The 27,870-nt window shown below is 44.4% G+C and overlaps 1 protein-coding gene across 1 annotated transcript in view; it reads left to right on the top strand.

Moving 5' to 3' along the window:
* The window catches only part of BRAF (B-Raf proto-oncogene, serine/threonine kinase), an 805,579-nt gene that overhangs the window by 203,364 nt on the left and 574,345 nt on the right, over nt 1-27,870 (top strand). Inside the window, exon 5 of the mRNA XM_078668198.1 lies at nt 18,948-19,050. Coding sequence (XP_078524324.1) covers nt 18,948-19,050 — 103 coding nt within the window. The remainder of the gene's footprint in view (nt 1-18,947; nt 19,051-27,870) is intronic.

Below are 27,870 nucleotides of genomic sequence, written 5' to 3'. Positions count from 1 at the left end.
CTTGTTGGATAGTTTAAGGATTCCTCCAGAAAGTTGAGCAAGTTTTAGTTGTGATTTGGTTTGCTGGGGACCCCACGTCAGGTTCTCATTGATGGAAACCCCCAAATAGTCAAAGGTATTTACCCTTTCGAGTCTCGTTGTTCGTAGACTTGGATTCAGTCGAGTTATTCTGGGGGGATTAAAGATCATAAATTTGGTTTTAAGAGAGTTGATCTCCAGTCCCCGAGCAGTGCAGAATTCTTCAAAACCATCCAATGTTCGCTGTATACCCATTGGAGATTTAGAAAGTAAGAGGGTATCATCGGCGAACATGAGGGCAGGCACCCTGTCGCCAGCTAACTTAGGAGTGTTGTTGTCCTGGACCCCATTGAGATGCGCGATTACCCCATTGACATAGAGGCAAAACAGGGTCGGTGCGAGCACACAGCCCTGCCTTACCCCCCTGCCAACAGGAAATCGAGACGACAGGGCGCCACTTTTCCCGCACCTAAATTGGGCAAAGTTAGCCTCATGCAGCCTCATCAGGACGGATAGGAATGTCCAGCTCGAGAAGAACACTCCAGAGCTTCCCCCGGGGAACAAGATCAAATGCAGAGCGAAGGTCCACGAATACCAAATAGAGGCTACCACCCTCTATTCTCACCGTTTTCAAATGCAGGAGTAGTAAACGAAAAATGTGGTCCACGGTGGAGGTATTCTTCCTAAACCCTGCCTAAACCCTGCCTGATAGGGACTAAGAATTGTGAACTCTTCTATCTAGTCTTGTAGGCGAACCAGAATGAGTCTCGCAAAGATTTTCATCAAGGGACATCAATAAGGCTTATGGGTCTGTAGTTGGATGGGAGCAGAGGAGAGCCCTTTTTAGGTCGAGCTGGTAAACTGCATCCGAAGGATGCAGGTGTCCAGCTGGAGACCTAATGTTGCCTGTCATGGGGGAAGGAGGACAAGAGGGTGTTACGAGCTTTTTTCCTGGATTTGGGTGCGCGAACGCGCACGTTCCGTCCCGCGCTGCGCCGTGGCAGCAAGTCAGCCTAACGCGTGCATGCATGCACACAGACACGCGCGCACACGCACTTACACTTACACAGACACGCAGGCACTCAGACAGGCAACCCCCTCCCCCCCCACAGTCACACACACACACGCATACACACAGACTCCAAGACACATACACACACGCACGCACGCACGCTCACACACAGCCCGCCGCCGCACGCGCGCGCACACACACATGCCCCCCCGCCCTCGCAGCCCAGCAACAAGGCGAAGCCCCACTCACCGGCTTCCTTGGTGCAGCGGCTCTCACCGGCAGCAGGACTCTTCCTCCCTTCTTCGGCACCGGGGCGCAGGGTAGGCTCCTGCCTGCTCCGGTGCTCCAAACAATCGCGGCTCTTCCGTGGGAGGCGGGGTAGGCTCCCGCCCTCCTACTTCCTGTTTCCGGTTGTCCCGCTCGGCCTGCCTGACTTCCTGGTCGCAGGCCGGCCGCGCAAGCTCTTTTCTTCATGTATTCTTCCTTGCATTTCCAACTTTTTTCTGTCCTGTTATTTTATTGTTCTGTGATTTTGTCTACTTTGTATCTCGATTGTACAGCACTCTCTTGTTCTATAGCTAACTTTTCTATCCATAAATATCCATACATTTATACCGTTTTTTGACTTGGCAAGTGGCAGAAACCTCTCGAGGTCTTCGAATACCCCTGCCAATTTTCTCCAGTAGGATGATTTCCTTGTTTCGTCCAGGACCACAATCTAGGAACGTTGAGGAGCTCATGTTTTACCCTCCTCCCTCCATCTCTAGAGTGAGCCCACCTGATCGCACATCTGTCTGGTTGAAAAATATCTATTGTCTGTTAATCAAGATCTCACAGGTGTTAAAAGGCCACCTATTGCTTACTATAGGTCGGCTTTGTTTTCCAACGGTATCCTTTGTGCTTCTGCCCCGCGCCCCCCCCCCATGTTGTTTTCTCTCATCTGTGGCATTTTCTCTCCCCACGTAGCTCTTTCTCTCCTATGTGTACTTCTCTTCCTCCACCCCATGTTGCTCTCTTACCTGTGTGCTTCTGTGATGGTCTCTACCTCTTGCCTGTCTTATGCTACTTTCTCCTTCCCCTTCGCCCACTCCTCAGTTTCCCCCAACACCAGCAGTCCTTTTTTTTTTTTGTTTTTACATTTGCACTTTTGGGCTCTATGGTCCCTTGTTTTTATGTTAACAGTGCTGCAAAGTCTCACTGCTGTAGCGCACACCCAAAAGCAATTGGCATAGCCAGACGGTACCAACAGCAAAACTAATTGTCTTTTCCATTGCTTGTTTTCACTGCATCCATATTGATGAGTGATGAATTCTGTAGATCTGGTTGGGATTTTTCGTAGCTTGAGGAACTCTTTTTAGATTAAATGCAAAGGGAATAAACTAGACATTCCTCCCTCGGATTGCAACCTGGAGAAAAGCGCAGTTTTCTGTAGGGCTCTTTTGCTGGACATGCGCATTGCCTCCTTTCCCCAACATTTTAACATTTCACATGTCTGCTAACTGCCCAGCGCTAAAGGGCACTTATTGTGTTGTGTGCAGTGAAGTGGGACACTCGAGTTTAATGAATGGTACCATATTACCACTGTGTAAGAGAGAGATCTCTAGATAGCTATCCCTGGGCAGCACTTCTGTCCAGGGGAGATATAAGCAGAAGGTTGGGCCCGTTGAAGCTTTCCCAGTGACAATTAAAAAGTGGGCGAAGCCCACCCTTGAGGATAAGATCGTATAAATACTTTTATAGAATATACCGATTATAAATAAACAAAACAAAAAAAACTAGCATTTACAATGCAAAAGGTCTTGCATTTACGCGAGTTTAAGCTATTGGCATTGTAAATGACAATGCCTTTTATTTATGTTTTAAAAACCAAAACATAACTAAAAGGCATTGTCATTTACAATGCCAATAGCTCAAACTCGCGTAAATGCGAGACCTATTGCATTGCAAATGCTTGTTATATATGGGGACAATCTTCACCCAGCCAAGTACAGGGAACCACCATGCCTCTCAGAATCGCGCTAAAGAGAATCTGAAGGTATGAACCCCAGATTTTCGGCTCGTGCCTGAAAAGGTCACCCGGGAGTTTGTCCAGGCCTGGTGCTTTGCCTGTAGCGAGTTTAGTGATTGCTTTGCAAACTTCCACCTCGGTGAACTCAGTCACCTCTGACTGCATATTGAGTACCGGTTGAGTTAGAGTGTTTTCAGGGTCGTCAGATAGACCCTCAGTGGAGTACAAGGCCCGGTAATGGCCTTTCCAGGCTTCCGCAGATTTGTTAGATTCAATGGCTGCTTTCGGCTCAGTTTATAATAGACCAGAATTTCCGAGAGTCTTTAGTAGCTAGCGCAAGTGTTAGGCTGGACCACTTGTCATAATCCCATTCTTCCTTAGCACACTTAGTTATCCTTTTATAGTGTGCCCTCCTATCTTTGATTGCAGTTCTATTGTTATCTTTGATGGCCTGCAATAGTTCTGTTTTGGCCTTCCGGCAAGTTGTATTGTAACACGAACAATGGGGGGCCCTATTTCCCTTCTTGAGAGCCCGAGGATTAAGTACTTCTGCCAGATTGAGTAGGAGGCCCTCATGGAGAGCCTCCAATTTATTTAAATAATCTGGGGGCAGAGGTGGATTGAATAGGGCTGGGACCTCAATAAAAGAAGGGATCGCCAAGCTATACAGTTTTTCTATTTGTTCCGGATGTTCCAATAATTTATGCCTTCTTACTCTACGCCTATCATTAGATAGAGTAAGATCACCATTGTTATCCCTGGAAGGTAGGACATCACTCCTGCTGGTATTAGGCAAACCCAGTTCCAAAATTAGGGCATTATGGTCGCTATCCACTCTTGTGACAACATTAAGATCTATTACCTTTGGCCATAACCTTGTCTCAGCCAGGATATAGTCAAGATGGGACATTTGTCCAGGTCGGTTAAAAGTAGGTTTGGCTGGGGTATCAGAGGTGGTGCGGCCATTACATGCTCGTAGGGAGTGGGTTAAGGTTAATGCCTTGATCTGTATAGCTAGCGTGGTCCATGCCCTAGGCAGCGGAGCCTGAATCAGAGGGATAAACCAATGATCGTCCTCTGCCGATAGGACAACTTCACTCGAGCCTTCAAGGGGCTCATAATGGCAATTTAGATCACCCCCCACCAGAAGATAAGTGCTGCTCGGATTGTTGTGATAAAGAGGGACAGGTCCTCTATAGTAAAGGACTCTTTGGTTAATCTAACAGGGCGTGAATAAACATTGATCAATGCTAGCTTAAAATCGTTAGGCCAAGTAAGAATTACACATTAAATATCTTTAGAGCAGGTATTTAGTGGCTTGACCGTACAACCCAAATGGGATCCAGTCCAAATGGTGAGTCCCCCTGACGGACGACCTCTCCCTCCCCATACTGCCGGGACAAAGAACAAGGCAAATCCTTTCCGATATTGCTCCATCCTGGCCCAGGTCTCTTGAAAGAGGCACACGTCACATTCGTCCACAAAGGAACCCCAGTCAGGACAGGTCAACTTGTTGGTCAAACCTGCCAGATTCCAAGATAAAATTTTAAGTGCCTCTGCCCTAGCTCCCACAGCCATACTCTTAGGTGCCTCCTCATTTGCCTCCCCAATTAGACCCACTATGGCCAATAAGGGGGGCAGTGGGTGCCCTTCATGGGCTAAGTCTACTACGGACTCCTTGGATCTATCAATAGGGAGTGAGCTACAACTTGGAATAGCTATGGTCGATGTATCCGTCATGCTTCTTGTAACACTCCTGCCCCCTAGAGGGCTAGAGATTATTACAGTACCATCGTCCGACTCCCTCCACTCTGTCTCACAGTCTGCCCCATTTTTATCCACGCAAGAGGTCTGCAAGTTGCAAGGATTCAGTCAGTCCACCATATCCAGGCAGCTATATCTGGTTTGCAAGGTGACGGCCGAAGGAAGTAGGGGTTCCAGGAACCTGCCCCGACTGGAACCACCCACTGTTGAACACCCTGGAGTATTCCAAACTTGTTCAGTGCCTGAACTAATTCGCAGTGAGCCAGAGCGGTAAAAGTGCGACAGGGAATGGGACTGGATAACTGACACAGGTCTGGGCTGACTCCATTCACAGATATAGGATACCGTCTGTGTGTCTCTAAAATTTATCAGGATGCAATCTCCCTTTATGTCTTTTGCTCTGTGACTCACCCATGACACTCTACGGACAAACATAATTTCACTGATTACATGTGGTGGAAGTGGTCTGTTTTTGTTAAGCCAGTCCGTGACCTTGTTCTTTAGTCTCAAGTATGATTCCTCACTATCGCTCCTCAACTCAGGTACTCCAGCTAGGACCACTGCATATGGGCTGGATTCAGGGGGTAAGTCAATTCTTATGAGCGGTGTTTTGTTGTTGCACTGGTAGTGTGAGGGTACACTGTGTTCATTTCTGGGTGTAAATTTGTTTTGGGAATCCTGTACCCGACCACAATTGGCAACATTCGATACTGGCCCTGTTTTAGCCCTTTCCAAGCTCCCAGCCCCCTGTGGACTTTGATCGTCTGCCATCGACCTCGCTACACCCTTGTTGTTTAAATCAGGTAATGTTGAAGGACAGACGGATATTAGGGAGGGGAGTTGTTGTTGAGAGGTTTGTTTGTTACTAAGATGACTTAGCCTGGCTAGGACCCCAGAGTTCCGGTCAGAAACATTGGTAAGAGATAATAAAGTTTTCTTCAATAGCAGTCAATCTGTTTATAAGGGGTAATAAACAGTCAGCAATTATAGCCCCCACTTTGTCCCAGAAAGCATTATTCAATATGGACACAGGGACCTCTGGTATATTGGGAACAATCGGAACCACTGGAGGTGTCTCAGGCTCCGTCTCCTCATCTGACACAAGTTTTTCCGTCCTACCTCTCCCATCCTTGTCGGCTTTGGTTTGTTGGGACAGTTTTTCTTCGAGTGACCACCATCCCGCTTCCTTTTGTTGGCATCTTGCATGTCCTTTGGGAGTTCCTTTCTTCTTGTGGAGGGGGCGGACTTCGACCTGGTTATAGCACATGAAGGCTGATCCTGTACCCTGTTCTCCGGCACAGAATCAGAATCAGCCAGGGCGGTAGTACTATCCCCAATTGCCGTTAAGGTGTTCACCATAGAGGAATGGTCAGTACTGGTGGTTAGACCATGAGCAGGAGAAGGATCCGACATCAGCCCACCCAAAGACGAGTGCTTAGCAGGTAGAGGATCGAGTGATAGCTGTCGTTCCGTGACTGCTATCTCTTGGGCAAGTACATTTGAAGCTCTCGTGATGAAATAATCCAATGTTCCCATCATGCCCCCCCTTCGAGCCCATCTTTTCCTTATTGGCACCATTCGCCATTGCAGTTTATTAAGGAAAGTACAGTTTTAAGGCCCCCCCAATTGGAGAGGGTTAGGCCAAGGTGATGCGTCTTACCGCACTGCGATGGGCACCGATGTGCCGAACCAGACGTTCGATAGTGGCCCCAGCCCAGCCTGCTCCGGCCTCGTACGGGCTGAAACGGGCCTGCCCTTGGCCCGGGCTTCGCCTGGCGCGTGTCCCGCGCAGCGGGGGGCGTGCACAAAGATATGGGCTGTGGGCGGTAGTTACTTTCGATAAAGATCTTTCTGGTGGATATTATTTCTACCTGAAGATTCTCCAGTCATCCTACCTACTTACATATTTTTAAGGGAATTTACAGGCCACAATATTAAAAAGGTTTCAGTCTAATTGTTGCATCAGACTTCCACAGTTGTTGGTCGGATTCTCATTTCAGCCTCTAAAGGTAAGGGAAAATATTTGGCAAACTGACATCAGTTGCGTCAAGGTTAGTTTTCCAGTGATATCCTTCCTTTTCTGGTGCTGAGGTGATCCCCCACCTCCTGTCAGCATAGGAGAGCTGTGAAAAGATTCCCGATCTAGTTTGACACCTTGGCATGGTGGAGACTCAGTAGTATCCATCAGAAAGATTGTTACCGAAGGTAGGTAACTTTTTTGTTTTGTATTGGTTTTTGTACTGTTATGCTATAGTTTGAGTCTGTACTGTGTTTTTGATTCTTATTTTAGAACTACCTAAATTGGAGTTTTAACTTTTTTATCCTGTTCTCCCTTCATCATGACTGGGTGGGAATTGACAGTCGGGGTCAGAAAAAAGCTTCTCTAAATTTAATGTTAGTTGGGTGACGTTGTATGTGTTGCCCCCAATAGTCCTACAAATAAATCCCGGAATGAAGCAACAACTTGGGCTACAACAGTTTGAAAGCTCTGAGTAGGGGGTCTCTGGTGAACATTCTGCATTACCACAGATAAGCTGTATCTTAAAACAAGAATTTTAGGAAGGGAGTCAATATTTCCTGATTACTTACCATACAGTTCACGTTAGTTGCTCCACAACATATATGTGCCAGACTGTCTGCTGCCAAATTGCTACTTGCTTGGGGTCGGGTGTTTCAGTTTTAGGGCATTTGTTAGACAGTCTTCTAGGCTGAGCAGAGAGATCAATTTGCCATCAAAGTAAAGGATTAGCATCATCCACCTCTCTCAGCAGCCCTATCTGTTGGTCATAGGAGAGTTGAATTTTAGTGATATCCCTAATATGGATGGACACTTCGTTCCAAAACATTTATCACTTTACAAATTTGTCTTGTGCCTGCTTGCTGGGAACATCCCTTTCATCAGTCGTCAAGATTGTCCGGCTTAAGCTACCTTTAAAGTGTTTTCTAGCTACTTGAATCATATATAGATGCTTGATGATCTTGACCAGATGTTAATCGAGAAGTGCTCTTTAATTTCCTTCTTGAGTTTCATTTTCTGATCAGAGATGTAATGGTGTCTAGGTTGTGTCTGATCTCCTTCCAGTGCTTTGTATGGAGTAATAATGTTCCTGCCGTTTTTATTTGCAAAAGAAAATGTTCAGTTTTGGTCAGGGCTCATATTGCTGCTAAAACAGTCTCTTGCTTGATTGAGCCACTTTAGGAGCTCTCTGTGATGAGACTTATGTTTTCTCTCAATTGGAACCTTTCATATATTAGTTTCAATGTTTTTCGGGACTCCTTCCTCGGGTAGGTGGCCTGATATCTGAGGTTAGTTATGATTCTGTCATTGGAACGTTGCTTCCAGTGGTAAATCTAAATTAATGGCTATCTTTGTTATCAGTGAGGCAAATGTTATTTACCAATTACATCTGGTCATTGTTCACTGACCTATGGTTATTAGCGTCATTATCAAAGGTCTTTTCTCCAAACCTCTCCTTATATCTCAAGAGACCTACATCACTCATACTATGAGCTAGTGGAAAGTAGACTTCCTATAGTACATCCTTCCTAAGACACTACTACTATCACCAAAGTACTAAGGCCTGAAAGGAGAGAGATTGGGATTTCCTACCTCACACTTGACTAATGTGCTTCTTATTTTATTATTTAATATTATATTAGGTCTGAGAGGACCCAGATTCCTCACCCACACTTATCATCGGGGTAGGTACTCGCCAAAAACTGCTACTAACAGGCAGACTCTCTACAAACACTTTGTACTAACGTTTTTAGTGAGAGATTCCGAATATTGATAATGGATCATTTTGTAAACTTGGAGAGAGTGTTTCACCTCGGTGGGGCTAATCTTTTACAATTGTGTATAACTAGGTTAAAAGATCTTTTAGTGCTGCCTCTCCCTCTACTCCTTTTTTATCGTAGGCTTTGCTAGGTCCTTAGAACCCAACACCCCCCCATATCTTTGGTGTGTGAATATTATACAATAAATATATATAGATAAAGCCTGATGCCATGGCCAAACCAGTGTTTCCGATTCTCCGTCTAAAAAATCATTAGTTAATTGTGTGCTTTTCCTTTTAGGGATCATAACTAAACGTGCACACTCAAAGCTGAGCCACAGTCTCGTGCATGTAGCCAGCTGTTAACCACTGTCACATTCACCCAAACTCTTATAAACGCTTGGCATGCTACTTGATCTTTTAGCATTTGTCCATATCCCTGAAAACTCACCATTCCGTTCATATCCCTGAAAACTTACATTTTCTCCCTTGGGGAATGGTTTCATAGGCAGGGTGGCAGTTAGAATGCGGCACTAGAAAAGAAAATTAACAATTTTAATGTGCTAAGCTGTACACTAGTCCATTCTCTCGTGTAATAGTCATGTTGTTTCTCAGATGGTGGGCAATTTTAGCGGTGTCCCTTACACTGCCCAACTCATTCTGTCAGGAGGGACTTGCAGTGTATTTTCATGTGGCTTCTGAGCACAACCACCCTTTCAATGTTACAACGCACATGCATTTTGGTGTCACCGCTCCTTATTAAATCACAATGTGTATTCATTCTGGTGCTCCACTGCTCCTTGTCCCTTCTTTCATGGACGGGAGCAAGACTGTGTCTAAGTACTTATAAAGGGAGTTACCCATTATATTCAGTGATGATTTGTTTCTATAACTGTCACTAGGGTGAAGCACACAATTACCTGTTAATCATTTAATCAAGGTCATTCCAGTTTGTTTTATAACATAAGCATATAAATGGCTTGAAGACATATTTAAGTATAGCCAAAGGACGTTGTTCTAGGGTTTTGTGGATTGTTTAAGCTCGAGAGCACATCCTTTTTTAATTGAGCCCTTCACATGTAGCCTTTGGGGCCTAGAAATCATACTTCCCCCCACATAGATCTACAAAGATGTACATGTAGATCTACAAAGATGTTTTCTGTATATCTTAAACAACTTATTGGCCTAAATGAAATTCTATAGTTTTGAGCATATCAGTCAGAATCTTTATGCTTGGCAACATTTAGAATTTGTGGCAAAAAATCGTTTGTACTCATGGACTGTCATCTCGTTCAATTCATGCTTTCCATATCGGTCTAAGTTTTTGTACTATACGTTTTAGGAGATAGCTCTAAACAAGCAATATAGAAATTTCACGTTGCTATAGTTCTGAAGTACTGGCCTCAAGTAATTCATTTCCCACCATCCCTCCCCCACAAACGGTGGTAAAAACAGCATATTATTTCGTGGCGAGTTACATATAATGTTCCTGTTATGCTGTTTTGTCTTTTTTTTACTAATTATAAACAAAGCTATTTAAACAGTAACTAGATACCAGGCTTAAATCCACAAATTGATATAAATTCTAATGAATTGCCTTAGTGTTAGCAGAGTTACTTGCCTATGTAAAGGCACTGTAAAATGCAGTGTGTGAGACAATAGGCATTGTCTCATGTCACTTATGATGTACTTCAGTTATAAGAAGAAGTTTCACCTTTGCATTATGTTAATGGATTTATTATTATATGTGCTCCTAATAATATGTTCTTGACGTACATTTATTTATTCTTTGGCCTAGCTATATTTTTTCAAACAGTTGATTTGGTATAGTGACTGACTGAATCGAAATTCTATGACCAGGCTTTGATTGTCATTGTCACCCTATGTTATGCGTATTCTTTTTGACTTTTGATAGATTGGCGCAAAGCCCAAGACCTCTAGAGCACGAAGGAATTGAGTTGTTTTCCTAGAAAGCATATTATGTTATCAACATACTGGATTCTATTGTCGCTACAAGTTGATGCTTTATTATTTGTATTAAGGGTTCCAGTTTAAAATTCAAATAAGCTGGCTTTGGAACATCCCTTTCACATCTTTCTTAGGATTTCTGTAGCCTGTGATCTTTATTTGTATGCTTTTATCTTCTTAGAGGGCTGTATAACGTCGAATGAAGGCTGTGATTTTGAAGCCTAGTTGTGCCAGTGTCTTCTGGAAAAAGCTTAAGTTCACACTGTTGATTAGCTTATTTGCCTTGAGGGTGAGTAGGAGCATCTGAGTTTTGTCTCTTAAACCTCAGTTTACAACATTAGAACCAGTCAGGCATTGTCACTAGTGACTTTTTATGAGGCCTATTTGTCGAGGAAGTATGTTTTTGGGCTATATCTTTTCAACATAAATAGCAGGCACCTTATGTATCACATTTTGAATACCATGGCATAGCTCAATAATGAGATAGGTTATATGGTACTGAAATGCTTGAGAACTTTGGTGTTACAACTACAGATGGTTTTGACTGAGTCATTAATCATTTCACAAGGATTTTTTGACCTTTGTAAGCTGGCAAGTCATTAAGTAGCTTAGTGATTTAAAAATCTATCCCATATGGCCGACACATTATTGCCCGGCATTCCTGTGGTTACATTTGCTATATCTTCTCATATCGGGCTGTCAAGGTCTTCCATTATATCTTGTTCAACTGCTGAGGATTCATATTTTCTAAGTATTCGGGTTGCGTTTTGTGATCCAGATTCTTGCCTTTATAAATGTTTGTGCACTACTCTGTGGTGCCTTCTGTGGTTATTTTTAATATCCCATCTTTACTTCTGATCTTGTTCATGTGAATTGCCCCTTTTGATTTGCATGGGTTTGGAAAGCGATCCTTCACAGTTGATGCAAGCTGTCAGAGTCTAGTATAGCCATTTGACTTTTGAAATAGTTTTGCTGAAGGCCAGATTTGTTTATAAGAAACAGGTATGACCAGTCCTTTCTGTCAAACATCTTTTTGGTGTATAAAGAAAAGAGATCCTTTTATCTGAGCAGTCCTTTAAGTCCCATAAGAGATTGGCGAGGGTTCTGAGATGGTTTTGAATGAGCGCCAATGAATAGAACCCACTAGTGAATGATGCAGGAGTGAGGGCACAGCCTGTTATGTCTTACTTCTCAGGGTCTTAGCCAAGATCTTGATATCCATGTTTATTAATTATATGATATCACCTGCAATCTAGTTTAATAAGGGGTGTAGGCACTGCATTTTTGCAAATTGGCCTCTGGGTGCCTGATTCTCCTGCCTCAAGGAAGGTGGCTGAAAGCATGTGGGCAATAAGATTTCTAAAACTCTCCTGGGGAACCATCATTTTGCGGGGATCTACTTATGGGTAGGTCTGAGTTTACAGACACCATCTTTTCAAGTGAAATACTGGAGCTCAGTAGGCCTCACCAATCTTTGTTTAGACATGGCAGTTTCAGAGTCACCAGGAACCTGTCTGTTAATAATATGGTGTCAGTAGGTCAAACAATGCATACATTGTCTCTTGTTATGAGGTGAAAGTCTTGGTTATGCTCTCCTGGTGAGAGATAAGATTACCTTGTAAGTTGTGCATCACCGAAACTTCCAGTTGAGCCTCTTTGTTGAAGCTGCAGGACTAATAGCATTCTCTATGGGTTCATAGTGCATTTGTTTCAACTTAATTAGGGTATTTTCCATTGCACAGGTGTTAAGTGCATTAAGGGAGAATTTTATAGCTTCAGGGCTGTGTAGCAGTAGTGTATAGCTCTAAGTCTGTTGTTTCTTGCGGATGGGAGAGTCCAGCAATAACAGACCCCTCAAAGTGACTTTCCCCGCAGCCCATAGCATTTGGGCCGATCTAACTGTGGTCATTATCTTCTCGTAGTACATACAACCATGAGAGTTTAAGACTCGTTTTGTCTTTCCTGGGAGGTTGAAGTGAGCCCAAAACGATGGTGTGGCGGTCAAGGATTTACGAGGTGACCAGGAGATGCAGGATTTCATCAGTGAAGTCCTTTTTCTTCCTGGGAGGCTTATAGATGAGATAATAATAATCCACATTTGTAAAGCGCGAACAATCACCCGTAATGGTCTCTAGGCGCTGGGGCCGTCGGGAAGATTAAGCAAGCTATTGCCCAGAGTCACATGGTGCTGGGCTAATCTGCCACCGGTGCCGGGGATCGAACTGTGATCCCCAGATTCCAGAGTCAGTCGCCCTAGCCGCGGCGCCACACCTCTTGGGAAGTGCTGGTCTGAGTTATAGATAGTGGGAAGCTCCAGGGAGTTGTGGCACTTGCTTGTTTTGAGTGCTGGACCAGAGGAATTTATGGATGACCGCAAGGTCTACTCTATTCTTATGTGGATTGCAAACAGTGGATGCTGTTGCCTGTGGGAAGATGGCTGTCTAAGGAGTGTGAGGATATGACTGTGAACCTTGTTTCTGTTATGAAGAGGACATCAAGCTCGGATTAATGATGAGATCTGTGATGCCTGGTTCCTGGGAATACTGGAGCATTAGTGTTAAAGAGCATGAGTTAGAAAGCATGTTCTCTAGTTTGCGGGCATGTAGCAGTAAGTGGGATGTGTATGAGGTTGCGTCTGTTTATTGAGAGGATGCTATATTAGTGTTGATTTTGTGTAGGTCTTGGTGTAATTGCATGATTGTCAATACGGGGTTCTTGGTGAGGCACATGATTATAAATTACCCTGTAGCTTTCGTGGAACATGGGTTCTGGCCCCACTCAATTTCTAGTCATGAAAAGGCACAAACATTTAATGACATTGCTACTTTTCTTCCTTTGTTAGACATACCCATGAGGTGGGATGACCTGAGGAGTTGATTAAAGTAGGGAGAAGGCCAAAAGTGATGTCACTTTAGGTTCAAATGGAGGCTGGGAACTGCAGTTATGCACAAAAAAACAATGTTCACAAGGAACTTGTTGGACTTGGCCTTTTTGGCAGGTTCACCCCGAAACTTTTTGCATTTTCCTAGCCTGTTTCTGTAACCTGGTGTTGTTGATTTTAGGCCTCTGTGCACTTTTTTACTGTGGTCCAGTGTAAAGTGTGTGCGCTCTCTGTGTATGTGTGGTAAGAGTGGCCTGCCCTCCCATAGGAATGCATGGGGAATATGTGTGTCCATGGTAGTTCCTGATGTGTGGGAAGTGCAGGGGCAAGTTTGGTATGTGCGAACTCGTGAGATTAAATTCTGCGCGATGATGTCCACAGATTTATTGTGTCTAGTGGAGAAGTGCCACTTTTAGAAGTTGGCCTGTCTGTGCAGTAAATGTGAATTGACTGTCTGGCTTGTGATTGGATGGAGCTGGCTGGTGTGCCTGGCTCCAGGAGTCAGGATGGGTCTGTCCGGTGGTGAATGGGGTGATCTGCATGTTGATGGGAGGGAGGAGTGCACCAGGGACCTGAATAGGGCTGGGCCTTCCCTCCACAATGCTGGCTTCACCCCATGTGGTGTGTCTGATGTCCCTGTCCCATCCTGTGAATAGACAGAGGGGCTGAGCAAAACATAGTGCTCCAGAACCAGTTGCATCTCGTTCGCCCCTTGCCTACACCTTGGGAGACAAAGGATTTTGTGTATAAAAAAGGGCTGTGACCCCATGAAAAATGTTCTTGCGAGTGACTTGAATCTACCAGGGGTGTGCTGCTGCTGGGGCCCTGGGGAAGGCTTGCCTCCCTGGGCCCTGCCCTGCCCCTGGATGCCTGGAGGATCCCTTGCTTGGGGTCCCCTTTTGCTTCCTGGATGCCTCCAGGTGCTGCTGGGACCATTGATTTCTCTAGTGTTGCTTTTGCCAAGGCTTGTGGTGGCCTGGGTGCCGTGGGAGCGCTGTATGTTTGAATGCCCCAGGAGGAATGCAGGGGCTTGACAGCGTGGCGCTGACTGTTGTGAAAAGGGAATCCCCGGCGAGCGATTCCCCCGAGATTACCGTCGCGTGCCGCAGGTGCCCACCCAGCGTCTTCGTTTTAATGGTATGATTACTGCCAGTGCCCACCCCGCTTAGTAGCATCTACCGCGGGTGCCCAACCCGCTTCTGCATTTACTTTTGTTCTCGAGGGAGCCTACCCCTCGCTTTTCACCCAAAAAAGATCACCGCGGCGACCCAAGTCGAGAGGAGGACGGAAGTTAGGCAGCGATACTCCTGACGGCGGGCGGGACTTCCGGTTTCGTGAAGGAAGTCCCACGCACACCGCTGCCGCCAGTGAAGCCGCCCGGAGGACTGGGTGAAGTTGTGCCCGGGTGAAGAGGGAGGCAGCGTACGAAAGAGAATCCAGGCGGGAGCCCACCCCGCGCTGGACTGTGCAGAGGAGCGGGGAGGCGTGCTGAGGACCCACGTATGCCGCGCCGATTCCCTGCGCCGCAGAGCCTGGGAAGAGTGAGGCCAGTCCTGCAACAGAGGAGAGAGGAGTCCCCAGCGAAGTGTCCTGCCCCCTGAGAGCTGGTGAGTGTTGGTGGCTGGAGGGGGGTGGAGAGAGACAGAGTCAGAGCGGCCTCGTGTGCAGTGGGCCACTCCAACGTGGCTACATAGTGTCGACGGCCCCCCGTGAGGTTCCCAAGGCCCTGTGGGCCCGTGCTGCCCATGGTGGGCACTTTTCTCCAGCGATGGGGGTCCATTTGATTGAGAAGCCCCCCCAGTGCGTAGGGAGGCACAGTGTTAGTGCTTGCACGGTCCCACCGTTGTGGGCCGCTCCAACAGGGGACACATCATCGTTCAGGGGGCCAGAGGGGCCCGTAGGCCATTCCAGAACCCCAGAGCCAGTGTGCTCCAATGCCAGGGGGTATGTTTAGTTTAAAGAGCCTGTGGGGCTCTAACCTGGCCTCATTATTTACCACGGTGCTCCCGGGGGTATTGTGGCTTAAGGGGTCAGAGTGTTCCTAGGGACATGTGTTAATTTTAGATCCAGATGGCTCCAGGAGGCGCAGTCATTTGTTGGAGGGCCAGTGAGAGCCCATGCCCCATTTGTCTTCGCTCATTTCCACCTGCCCAGCAAGTAGTGGGCAGCTGCACCGTTTAGGCGCAATTTGAGAGTCCCTGAGAGGGACAGACGTGGTACAGAGGTGCCAGGCCTTCCACAGCTGCGCAGCACTTAGTGCCAGCTGCAGCGTTTAGGCCTCCCAGTGCTTGTTCTCAGCTGCCCAGCAAGTAGTGAGCAGCTGCAACGTTTAGGTTTGCTCAGATGGCGCACCCCTGACTGGCGCTGCGTTGGCAGCGCGCCCTGACATTCTGGACACAGGGCATTTGAGCCCCTTCTTGGATGGCCAGTTGGCCAGCGGGGCTGGTAGATTTATAAGGCGCAAGGCCCTAATGTGATTGATGTGCTCTAAATATGGTGCTAGGAAATGTAATGCATTTAGTATGTTTTGCGCACCCTGTATCTGATGCCTCTAAAACTGTGGTTTATGATTGAGGTTGTTTTACCTATGTAGGTTTGTGTTAGTGAGATTGTACTTCACTCTATGCTTTACGCCCCTAAATGTGAGTTATACTTAGGAGGTAGGGTCTAACATGTTTAGACTAGTGAGAGATGGCATAATGTGTTTATGCTGGTGAGGTTGGCGCAGAATGTAATTCGCGCCTGATGTGAGTGTACATAATGTAGTTTATGTTACAGGTTGAGGTGGAGTACAGTGACTACTAATAGTTGCTGGCTGTAGGTTTATGATCTATTTTTACTTGTGCCAATTTCTGCTAAGAGTTGATCCTGACAGTGGCCCACGTGGCACTGTCCTGTGTAAATAATCCCTTGTGAATATTGCCCGTTCCAGTTGGCACAATGTATATTGTGTGATTACTATCTGATGTGTTTTGAGAATACTAAAGTTATTTTTATATAACCTTGTGTGGAGTTCCTTTAGTAGTGTGCCTGGGATGTTGTTGCTGTGTGCGTGCACAAACGCTTTACACATTGCCTCCGGGATAAGCCTGACTGCTCGTGCCAAGCTACCAAGGGGGTGAGCAGGGGTTATCTTGCCGTGTGACTCCTTTGCCCTGACTAGAGTGGTGGTTTCTGCCTCGCTTTGGCGCAAGCCTTAGCCAATCAGAAATCCCAGTTCTAACACAACTCATTCACCACAGTTAATACAAATTCAGCAAGAAGGTAGATCTTGCTTGAATTAATCAAAGACAAAAGAGAAATATGTAACCAGAGAAGTCACGGAAGCGCACCGCAGCACGACATAGAATGCATGACGGAACTGTCTAATTGATTTACTTCTTACCAACTCCTCCCGGATTTCCTGGAGGATAAAGGATTTCATAATTCGCCTAATTAACTAATTAATTCTGCATTTCATTGGGTCATGATTAGGTTACTCAACCTGCTGCCCTTCGTTCATTGCTTCATAGTAACCGGCATAAGTCTTATCCAGCCCTTGGTACTACTTTGGAAATGCCAGAATGTAACACAGAAGACATCTACTCCTGGCACACATTGTGCTAACAATGTCCCCAGAATTCCTGTTCTGAAAAGACCCCATATCACGAGAGGGTTGAAACGCCGTTTTCTTTAACAAAGACAGAGCCTTTAGAATAACAAAAAAACCAATTTAATATATTATAATTATGAAAGCTCCTCTTTTCTGTCACTACCAATAACCTTTTTTGTCCCCCCCCCTACTTCCCACTTTACTTCTAGGCCACGTTAGGTTATGGTCACTTTACTGGGGTTCTCCCAATCACATGAGAATTGTATATAGTTCGTACTTTGTACCTCGTACTGTTTGTGGTGTCCAGTGTCAATGTGCTACAAAATAAACTATACTCATTTTCGGCTGAAGTGAGTACTACTTTGATAGACTGTTGTGTGGGCTTTTTTGGATTGATGTATTACGTTTCTGACTGATTTTAACTAGGGTCCCATATTGCATATTGCTCTTCTGTCTTTGTATAATTCAAGCAATATCTACCCTCTTGCAGAATTTGTATTAATTGTGGTAAATGAGTTCCTTGTGAACATCGTTTTTTTGCTCATTAGCAACACCCAGTTCACAAGGACATATGGGTCGCTCTTGTTTTTCTAAATATTGGGAACTGCAGTGATGTCACTTTCTGTGGCCATGGATGATAGGGAATGAAGTCTGCTTGCCTGGATTCTTTTAAATATGTTTTTGGCAGGAAATCTGTGATGCCACTTCCTGTGAAGATGGATGAAGGCGATGATGGGGTTGCAGGCATTAGCATGCTTAATCCAGACCCATTGCTTTGCCAGTGCTTCTTTAGTAAGCTGTTATGTATAAATTTGATTCGTATGCCACCATGATTTAAGCAGTAAGCTACTGTTTCTTCCGTTTAAGGGGCGGGATCAAACTTTATTTAGCAATTCACAATGAGAAATTGCAAGGTGTTAGTAATGAATATGTTTCACTATTGTGTATGTATGTAGTATTTATATTGTGCAAACCTAGCTCAAAAGTGTTGTGTTGGGTCAAAGGCAAAGTTACAGGGTATATCTGTTTTTTAAGAGTGGACTGTTACTGCTTCATGATGTAGAGTTCAATAGAGGTGTGTATTCAGTTCTTTCCTAAATGTGAGCAGGGTGTTCACCTTCCTGATATATACAGGGATGAAATTCCTGACATGGAGTTTTGAAAAAATAGAATTTTTAAAGACTCACGATGCGCCACTAGGCTGTGGATCCTATGAACAATTACTGACATGCATGATCATAGTCTTATTGTAGCCTTTCCTGTGATATATGTGACCTCAGACATGTTTTATAACATTTTGTTTTGTTTTTTACAACATTGCGTAACAATACAATATGTAGTCGCATACAATCTGCAATATAGGGAGACTGATAAAGGGTTCATTGTGAACGATATGACGTGCCTCGTACTGTGGATAGTAAACAACACTGAGTGCCATTACTGCAAATTAGAAGAAATTGGAACTCACCTATACAACATTTAAATTTAGAAGGCAGCCGGCGGATACATTAATGTAACTCAACTATGGTTATGCGCAGGCGCAAGAATAGCATAGCAGGGTGCTTAAGGTCGCTATGTCTCGGACAAGTATGAGCAATGTGAGTGCTGTGTGCAATCCTATCAGTTGCTAGAGCTGGAACAGAAAATTGAGTAGGAATGATTAACGCGGAAATAAAAATGTTTCCATTTTTCTCTGATATCTGTATTTCCTTTGGAAAATATGGACAGCTGTCTATGTATGCCAAACAGTCTTTTAAACAAAATGGCATCATGTGTATTCTCAGTTCATGGTAGGCAAGCAATAAGGAGAGCAAACTTAATGTTGATCATGGATTGCAAGTCTGACAACCCCTTTCAATTCAAACGTATTTTGCTTTTGCACCTGGTACCACCTGGTCTGATAACCTGCTATTATTTCCATTTTGCAGAGAGAAGAAGCCGATTGGTTGGGATACCGACATCTCTTGGCTGACAGGAGAAGAGTTGCAAGTAGAAGTTTTAGAGAATGTGCCTCTAACTACACATAATTTTGTACGTACTATATGTTTTGCTACATTTTTGCTTTGATTCCCCAAGTTTCAATTAAACATACAAGTATGTTGCCATACCATTGATTAGTATACCTGTAAAAACACATTTCCACAAGATAATAGTCACTTTGCATAGTCATTATCCAGCTGGCACCCGATAAACCTTTTACATACTTTCATGAGACTATAGCACCAATGTTGTCTCAGCTGTTGTACCAGTGTTGAATGATTTGCATTAGATTACACCAGTTCCGTTTTCTTCTCTCCTAAATAGCAGTACTTGATTACACTAAGGGCCTGATTACAAGCCAATGCCACTGATGAATAACAATACCAAGGGGAAGATTTATTATCGGATGTGATAAATAACATCTATTATGAGTTCATGGCGAATAACATGCCAATTTGGGGCTTAACGCACCAAAATCTTAATGATGTGTAAATGCTGTATGTTTTCTACTGTTAAATCTAGGCAGATTTGATCTGCCAAAATTTAACTAAGGTTGAGTTATTTAACAGATCAGATAACTATTGATGTGCTAAATACCTTAAAACTCGTAATTACAATCCATGTGTGAACATGATTAAGAAAAAAAAAAAAGACACTCCTTAGTCTTTGGCTAAACATGTGTTTGAAGCTCAGAAAAAGGCAGTACATACCCTTGTGCAGTTTCAGCATGTGATGCCTGTGAAATTATGAGCGACCGATGGCTCCAGGATGAAACCCTTGGCTGCCTGCCAGACGGAACAGCCGTAGGCAGAGGGCCCAGCACTCCCCCTGCGTGCCCTGGCTGGCGGAGTGGTCTGCAGTCGCTGGAATGAGAACTGGACGCAGGGTAGGCTCCTCCACCCTGTATGCCCCTACCGTAGTACAAGTGAGGGACAGGGGCTGGGGGGATGGGTTGGCAGGAGATTCGGGTGGGGGCATGTAGTACAGGTTGTTCGGCCCCCGGGTCCTCCCGAAGCGAAACCCTTGCTCACCCAGCACGACCTTGGAGGGGGGAAAAAACAAATTGCGATGTATTCCTTACAAAATCCCGGGCTCTCCCACGCCTGCATCCTAGGAAGACTGTGTTTTGGGCGACTAAGAAAAGGCCCTACTCGCAAGTGGCAGGGCAGACGAGAAGGAGCTGGTGCAGCAAGGGTACCCTCTTGAGAGAGAGAAACTTGTTTATTTAGACCATAGTCTTTTAAACAAACTAAACAAAACAAACACAATCGGAGTCCAAAAAGTACGAACAGACAAAATTTCTACTACATCATAAATAATTAAAATTCAATACAGGTTAAAAAAGAAAAATTAAAAGAGGGTGACTTCCTCAGACACGCAATTCATTAAATCCAAATTTTATGGAAGTTCTCACATATCTAGAAGAATAAAAACAGATTTAAAAAAGGCTTAAAAGGACTTAAAATCAATGTCCCTCCTTCAATAGCTCCCTTCCAAAATCTTTTATGGCCTTCAGGAATTTACCCAATCCAATTTCTAACGAATGCATATCTGTAAGTAAGCAAATCGCCTGGGCACGTGAAATTATCTTATGTGATAGGAATATAGGACGTAAAAACAGTTCCCTTAAATCATGTACAAATGTGCAATCAAGCAATATGTGTAACATATCGTTTCTTAGGCCCCGCCCACAGTTACATTTACCTTCTGGGCCAATCAGTACGGACTTTAATTTCCCATCTATCTTCCAGGGGTTAATCCCCACCCGGAACCTTAGTATTTCATATCTTAACCCTTGGTTAGGCAATATATCAAGATACGGGAACCAGCCTTCATTTACCAAAGAGTTGTTTGACCACTGGACCGATTTTTTTTCTCCAGCATGTAATCTAGGTCCTGTGCCTTTGAGAACGTCTGGCCTTGTTCCCTAAGTGTTCTCTTTGTAAAGTCACCTATCTGGGCGTTCTGGGTAAATCTCACATTAAGGCGCCCAGATATTTTCTGGAGTGTTTTTCTCACATCCTTTGCCCAGCCAAGATTACTTTTTTGGATTTCCTCTCTACACCATTGTGAGACTTTAGGCGTCAATCCTGGCTGTTGGCGCTTCCAAAATCTTACCAGGGCCATTTGGTATTGTACACTCCAAGAAGTTAACCCTAGTTCCACTCTAATTGCTTGAACCATTGTACAATTAGGTAAAGACAGTAACATTTGAAAAATGTTTCCCTCTTCCTGATCCCACTCATGTTTACCACTCAAGTATAACACTTCCGCCCAATACAATACTTGGGGGGGGGGATCATTGCTTCAAATGCCTTTATCATTGGTTTGTGTGTGATGTCTCCATATACTTTATTAAACTTTTTTAGCCCACATCTGGATGAAAAGGCTTTAGCTTTTTGAGCCTCCAGATGGGTACGCCATTTTAGCGCACTATCAAACCAGAGGCCTAAGTATCTATATTCCTTAACTGCCTCTAGTTTGTCATCACCCAAGAACCAATTAAAATTCTTCTTACTCTTTCCAAAGCATAAAACCTTAGTTTTTTCCATATTTACTGTCAATATTTTCCTATCACAATAGTGTTTAAAAGCAGTTAATTTCCTTTGGAGTCCTATTTCAGTTTGGTCCAGGATCACTAGGTCGTCAGCATATAAAAGGCAAGGCACTTTATGCCCATTCATTCTTGGACTTGCGCTTCTTTTCACTTCAAGTGCCGCGGGAAGATCTGCCCAAAAGATTGAAAATAGCAGGGGTGCCAAGACGCACCCCTGTCTAAGACCATTCCCTACTAATATCTTATGAGTTAAAGCCCCATGCGTATCTCTAATGACCTGGGCCCAATTCCCACTATGAAGCTCTTTTAGGATCATCAACAAGCCATCCGGTAATCCATATTTTAACATATCTTCCCAAAGTTTATTACGATCCACAGAATCGAACACTGCTCGAAAATCGACAAAACCGCAATGTAGCTTCCCATTTTGTTCTATCGATTTCCGAGCCAGGGCCCATAGGGCAAAGCAATGATCTATTGTGGAGTGGCCTTCTTTGAAGCCACCTTGTTCCACTGGGATAATTGCTCTCTCTTCTGCCCAAATCTTTAACCTACCTTGTATTATCTTGGCAAAAACTTTCTCTCCAATATCGAGTAGATTGATTAATCTATAATTCCTTGGTGCGTTGACGTCCCCTTTTATATGGATAGGTCTAATTATCGCACCCTTCCAATTACTAGGTATTATCCCTAGTTCTAGGATTACTACAAACATGTTGGAGAAAAATTCAGCCCACCAAGGTGTACATAGCTTAGTTATCTGGGCAGGCAGGTTATCTGGGCCAGCAGCTCTTGTTAGGTTAAGGGTCTTTATCGTATTAAATACATTTTCTACTGAGAACTCTGGTTTTAGATCGTCTACTAGACCTCTCCAGTCCCCCTGCGCTTCTTCTTCAATTTCTCTCCCCGCTGGGTATAGTTCTTTCAGGTAAACCTCCCAAGCACCCTCTTCTACCACACAGATCATTGAAGCGGCTGGTGCCTCTGATCCTGATCGGACTAGATTCCAAAACAGCCGTATGTTCTTTGATTCTATTGCCTCCAGCAATTTACCCCAACAGATATCATTATGGGCTCTTCTTGTGCTATTAAGAAGCATGATATAGTCTTTCTTTAATTTGGCGAGGTTTTCTGCTCTAGCCTTATCATATTTTTTACGCAGACTGCACTGTTCTCTCCTTAGTTCTCTTTTCTTATTTAGACAGTCTGTATTAAACCAGTTACCTTTCTTGACCTGTGTGTTTTGGTTACTCTTGCTGGCCTTTGCGTCCGTTCTGAGTTCAACCTTGATGCTTTGTACCACTTGGTTTATCTTATCAATATACCAGGCCAGATCTAAACCAGCTGTACATCCTAAAGGTATATTTTGTTGGAGCCTGGTTAACTTTTCTATATATTCTTCAGTTCGCCTAGGATAATCCATCTGTTGTTTAATTACTTTCTCGGCGACAATCTCGTGGGAATGTACCAACTCCAGTTCTAAAATATTGTGGTCACTATCTTCTATATGGTTGACCTTAAAGCCCTTTATTAGATTGAAATTCCATGCTGGCATAAAAACATAATCTATTAGACAGTTTTGTGACCCTTGTTTAAAAGTTTTCTTTGCCGGGCGGTCTTGTGGGAACCTGCCATTCAAGCAGAGAAAACTCTTGGCCGCTAAATAGTTTCCCAAACTTACATCATGCCGAGAGCATGAGCGTTCGGGAAACTTTGCTTGGATTATATTGTTGGATTCTAAAATTTCCAGATACATGAGATCATGCCGCTTAGGGTTGAGTTTATGATTAAAATCACCTATCAACAAAATCAAATCTGAATCGTACTTTTCACCCAGAAGAACTACATCATTTTTAAAATTTTCCATTTCAGCTCCATTTTCCTCCTGGGCACCCCATTGCATGTATACATTTAAAAGCAACACATTTTCTTTCTTATTACCAACAGCAGTTAGGGTTATTCTACTACAGAGCAGCCATTTACATGTTACAGTGAGCTGGGATACATTTTTCACAGATTTTGTAGATAATAACGTCAATAAACCCTCTGCCGGGCGTCCTGATCTAGATTTTACTGCCGGTCGGTAGGCTTGACGGAACCCTTCCACTATAGGGGCTCGCCACATAACCAGGTCTCCTGGATACAAAGGATCACATTATTTTCTGCAAGTTCTTTTAATCGTTCTAATTTTATTTGATTTCCTAACCCCATTATATTCCAGGAGACTACTTTTAGGCCATATGGCTGCCCTGATGCCTATTCCACGTCGCTAAGGGGCCCATAGCTATTTGATACCTCTAAGTACTGCTTGGAAGTTCCTGGGGGCCAATATTAAGGCTCCAATTGTTCCAAGAGTCCTCAGGAGCAGAATTATTTGTTATAATATTAAGATTTCCTAAGCCTAACCCTACACCACTTAGTATCTCACTTTCTGCTCTCTCAATGGCGATTTTTACCAGGTCAGAATAAACTTGAACCGTGGTAAACTATTTTCCATCGGGGGTTACTTGAAAGCCCACCTGGCGGAGATCTTTTGTGCCGATCCCTTTCAAGTTAGGGCAGTGGGCGAATGAATTAAGAAGAAGTGATCTATTTAAATACGAGCTCTTCTTCATTTTTTTCCCGCCCCGTCCGATTTTTACTTGCTCAAAATACAACCATTGGTTTCCTTTAGGCTCCATTTCTTTTAAGTTTAACCCCCTATGTAGTTGTTGTATATTAGATCTAGCTTCAATGGCTTTCTCGTTGTATTGCTTCCCCTTATTATTTTGTTCTCTCTTACCCAATCCTTTTATTACTTGCTTCCTTACCGGATTCTCTGTACTTCCTATTCTTACTCTACTCGCTCTCTCTCTCTTAGTTTTTGGAGATTTAAATTTTAACACATGTTCCGTTAGACTTATTGATTTTACCCTTTCTTTGCACTCTTTTCCTAATGCGTCTCCCCTGTCTTGGTAGGGTATGTCTCTTATACTCGCCCCTTCTTTTTACAAGCATAGGCCATTTTGAGATGTAGACTTCATGATTTACAACGGGGGGTTCTATATTCCCAACCTCCCCCCCCCACCCCAGTGGGTGTTACATGCACGAGGTCAGGAACTGGTCTTATCATTGAGGGCATTTGGCCCCTGATTCCTTGTAATTCACCCTGAATTTTTGAGAGGTGTGAATTCTGTGTTTTTAAAATGTCATGATTTAACATTGTCACTTCCAAGATTCCCTGGAGTGTTTTTTGCAACATTAATATCAAATCCAACATAGAGGAGGCTGGGTTTGTTGAAGTTTCTGGATTAAGCTGTAGAGATTGATTGCAGTCTTTGGTACCCTTGGACCCTATAGTGTGCTCATCGTACGCCTCAAGTCCCTTCGAGATTCCATTCTGAACAGAACAGTCATCCTCTTTATGTCCTTGATTTTCATTATTTGTTCCCTTTGAGTCAAGGAGTATAGATAGTTTTGGGGACGAGGATAGTCGGGGTGACATTATAGGTCCCTTATGAGCAATTAAAGACTGTAAAGATTGGTTAATTAAGATTTCAGAGTCCACCATTTGTTCATCAAATATAACAGAGGTGCCTTCCTTCCAGGATTCCTCCCCGGCTGTTTCCTGATCCATCGCAAGGGGCTTAACTGGTGAGAAAACCCTTTTAAAGTGTTTTCCCACAAAGTCTTTCAGGGAGTTTGAAGCTATACCCCCCTTACTCCCCACTTGCGATGATTCCTTGAGGGGTTTCTCTTTTTTCTTTAGAGTGCGTTTGGACCTTGGTTTTGGCCCTAGGTCGTCAGGGCTTCCCCCCGAAGTATTTGGATCCATTGTGGGAATTTTAGGAGACTTTGCCTGTCCCAACGCGCTTTTATTCTTCCTCGGTGCCATCAAAGGAACTTTTTAGATAAAAAATGCATCTGCCCTTAATCCCCAGCTGACTCCGCCCGTTAATCCTTGATACTTTCCTCAGGACTGGGGGGGTCGATTTTTAGGATGAATAAAGGTAATAAAAGAAAGGGGGAGGTGATAAGAAAACACCCTTTACCCCACTTACCTCTGTTGTGCTTTTTATAGATACTTCTGCGCCATACCCGTGCCCGTGCCCTTTACAGCATTACACTCGAAAGGCCCTTGCCTCTCCTTGCTTCTTAAGGAGCCTAGGTCCCCTGGCGCCTTTTTCCCCCGCTCTCTTCCGATTTTGCCCGGCGTCTCCCTCCACTTTCTGCAGGTATTCAGGGCTCTCAGGGCTCTCACTGTGAGGGCTGGGATATACGCTTTTCGCGCGTCTTTTCCCCTCTCTGCAACTTCCTTTCCCTCACTGGGGTTATTGCAGGTCGGGGGGGCCGGGTGGTGGCCGAGAGGCGGCTATGACGCGACTTAATCTCTCCAGCAGCCTTTCCCTCCCTGGGGTTATTGCAGGTCGGGGGGGCCGGGTGGTGGCCGGGAGGCGACTATGACATTTGATTTAAACTCTCCAGCAGCGTTTCCCTCCCTGGGGTCGGGGGGGGGATGTGATGAGGGTAACGGGTCACGGGCAGGTACGCGGAACACAGTACCCTCTTGGTTAAGGCATGCGAAATAGGGGTAGCAACCCTACTCTTCCCATCTGGCGCCTTTGACCGTGGGCTAATCCTAGCCCGCTGGCATGGCTCGAACCACCACCCAATCTGGGGACTCTTATGTTGCAGTGATCAAGCATGGTGGCAGATGGCCAGCGTGCAGGTGGGGCATCCCTCCATCACTGGCAGGTACCTGGTTCCTCCCGCTCCCATGCGGCCAGGCTAAGGGTTTGAAGATTCCTGCGGTCCCTTCAGGTCCTCTGGGAGGGACCGGCGGGGGTACCTGCAGCATTGTGTGCAACGGATAGGTCTGACCTCACACCAGTGAGTCCTTAAGATAGTAAAAGAGGGATACAATCTTCCTTCAATCTTCCTTCAAGAGTTGTAGATTTTGTTGCTTAGTGCGAGGACACCCTAAGAGGTAATTGTGCACTTTACAAGTAGTGTAAATAAATAAAACAGCCTTTTACAGATTCACTCTTAAAATGTTATTACGAAGAGAAAAGCATGAGGAATATGTATGTGTTCCCACTTATCTGGCATGTAAAAGGTTTCTGAATTTCATGATAGAAAGCTTGCACAAAGGTGTGGTGATCTAAGGTTTTAACCACTTGGATGCTAAGCATCTTCTGGCACTTTAATGTAATTTCCATTGAAATCAATGGAAACTCCATGACGAGTTACCCTTGTCATTAGCACTGAAGGGGTTAAGGAATCTAGGCTTTCTCTTACTTGCTTAGCAGGCTCCTGATGGATGCTTCATAGGAAGGGGCATTCAAGTAACGAGTGCTCCCATAGTCAAGATGGAATGAGACTAGGGCTTGAGTGATAGTTCTGTGATGGTGGGTATCCATAAAAGGTCAAATGTTCTTTAATATCTTCGACTGCTAAAACCATGTAGCCTGCTGATTCATTGTGCCCTGTGAGTCTAGCTGTTTTTAGGTCTCGCTAGAGTCAGCGCATGTGTTTCTCTTGCAAGACATTTAGTAGCTGCTTCAAAAAGTTCTACCTTGTCGGCCACCAGCTTGCTAGAACGCGCATAAGCGCACGCGACGTGCACAGCACTTTTTCCCGCCGTGCACGCGTGTGCTCACTACTCGCGTCACCACTCACGTTTTTTTTTTATTATTTCATTTCGCAGCTCGCGGCGTTCCTTTTACGGCCGCGCGGCCTATGCTTGTTTAAGTTTCCTATCAATTCAACTACTTGCATTTCCATACAAATTAATGAGGATGTAAAATTTGCCGAATTTTCTGAAACCCTCTTTTTACATTTTCAATATATAGACATACTTCGTTCACAGTGATAAATTATATTGCCTCATGATATGTGGGTAATAAATATTCAATACTATATTTTACTGCATACCATTCAAAAGTAAATTATCATTGTCAAATGCAGGCAAGGGCTAATCAATAAGTAAATTCGCCTTATTTCAAGACTAGAAATCGAACCAGGGTCCTCTCCAAAACACAACTCTTCAGCATCTGTTCCTCACCACTTCTGCATTCTGACTTCATGTAACCTTGGTAAGGTATTAGCCTTTCTTTGAATGAAGAGGCGAGGCTGACTATTGAAACAAAAAGAGGACGATAAGGGTGACACCTCTCAGTGTACGTACACGTGGCGGATATCTTACGATGAGAGCGATTTCATCAAAAAAGATTAAAAAATGGAACACCGGCGACTCTATTAAAATGGGAGACATTTCCAGGAAGAGCAATTACACAATTAAAAGTGAAGCAACTTAGAAATATCGAACAAATCTT

This window comes from Lissotriton helveticus, chromosome 1_1 (genome assembly GCF_964261635.1).
Source record: "Lissotriton helveticus chromosome 1_1, aLisHel1.1, whole genome shotgun sequence".
NCBI lineage: Eukaryota > Metazoa > Chordata > Amphibia > Caudata > Salamandridae > Lissotriton > Lissotriton helveticus.
Note: the sequence above shows the minus strand (reverse complement) of the source record. Positions and strands in the feature narration are given on the sequence as shown.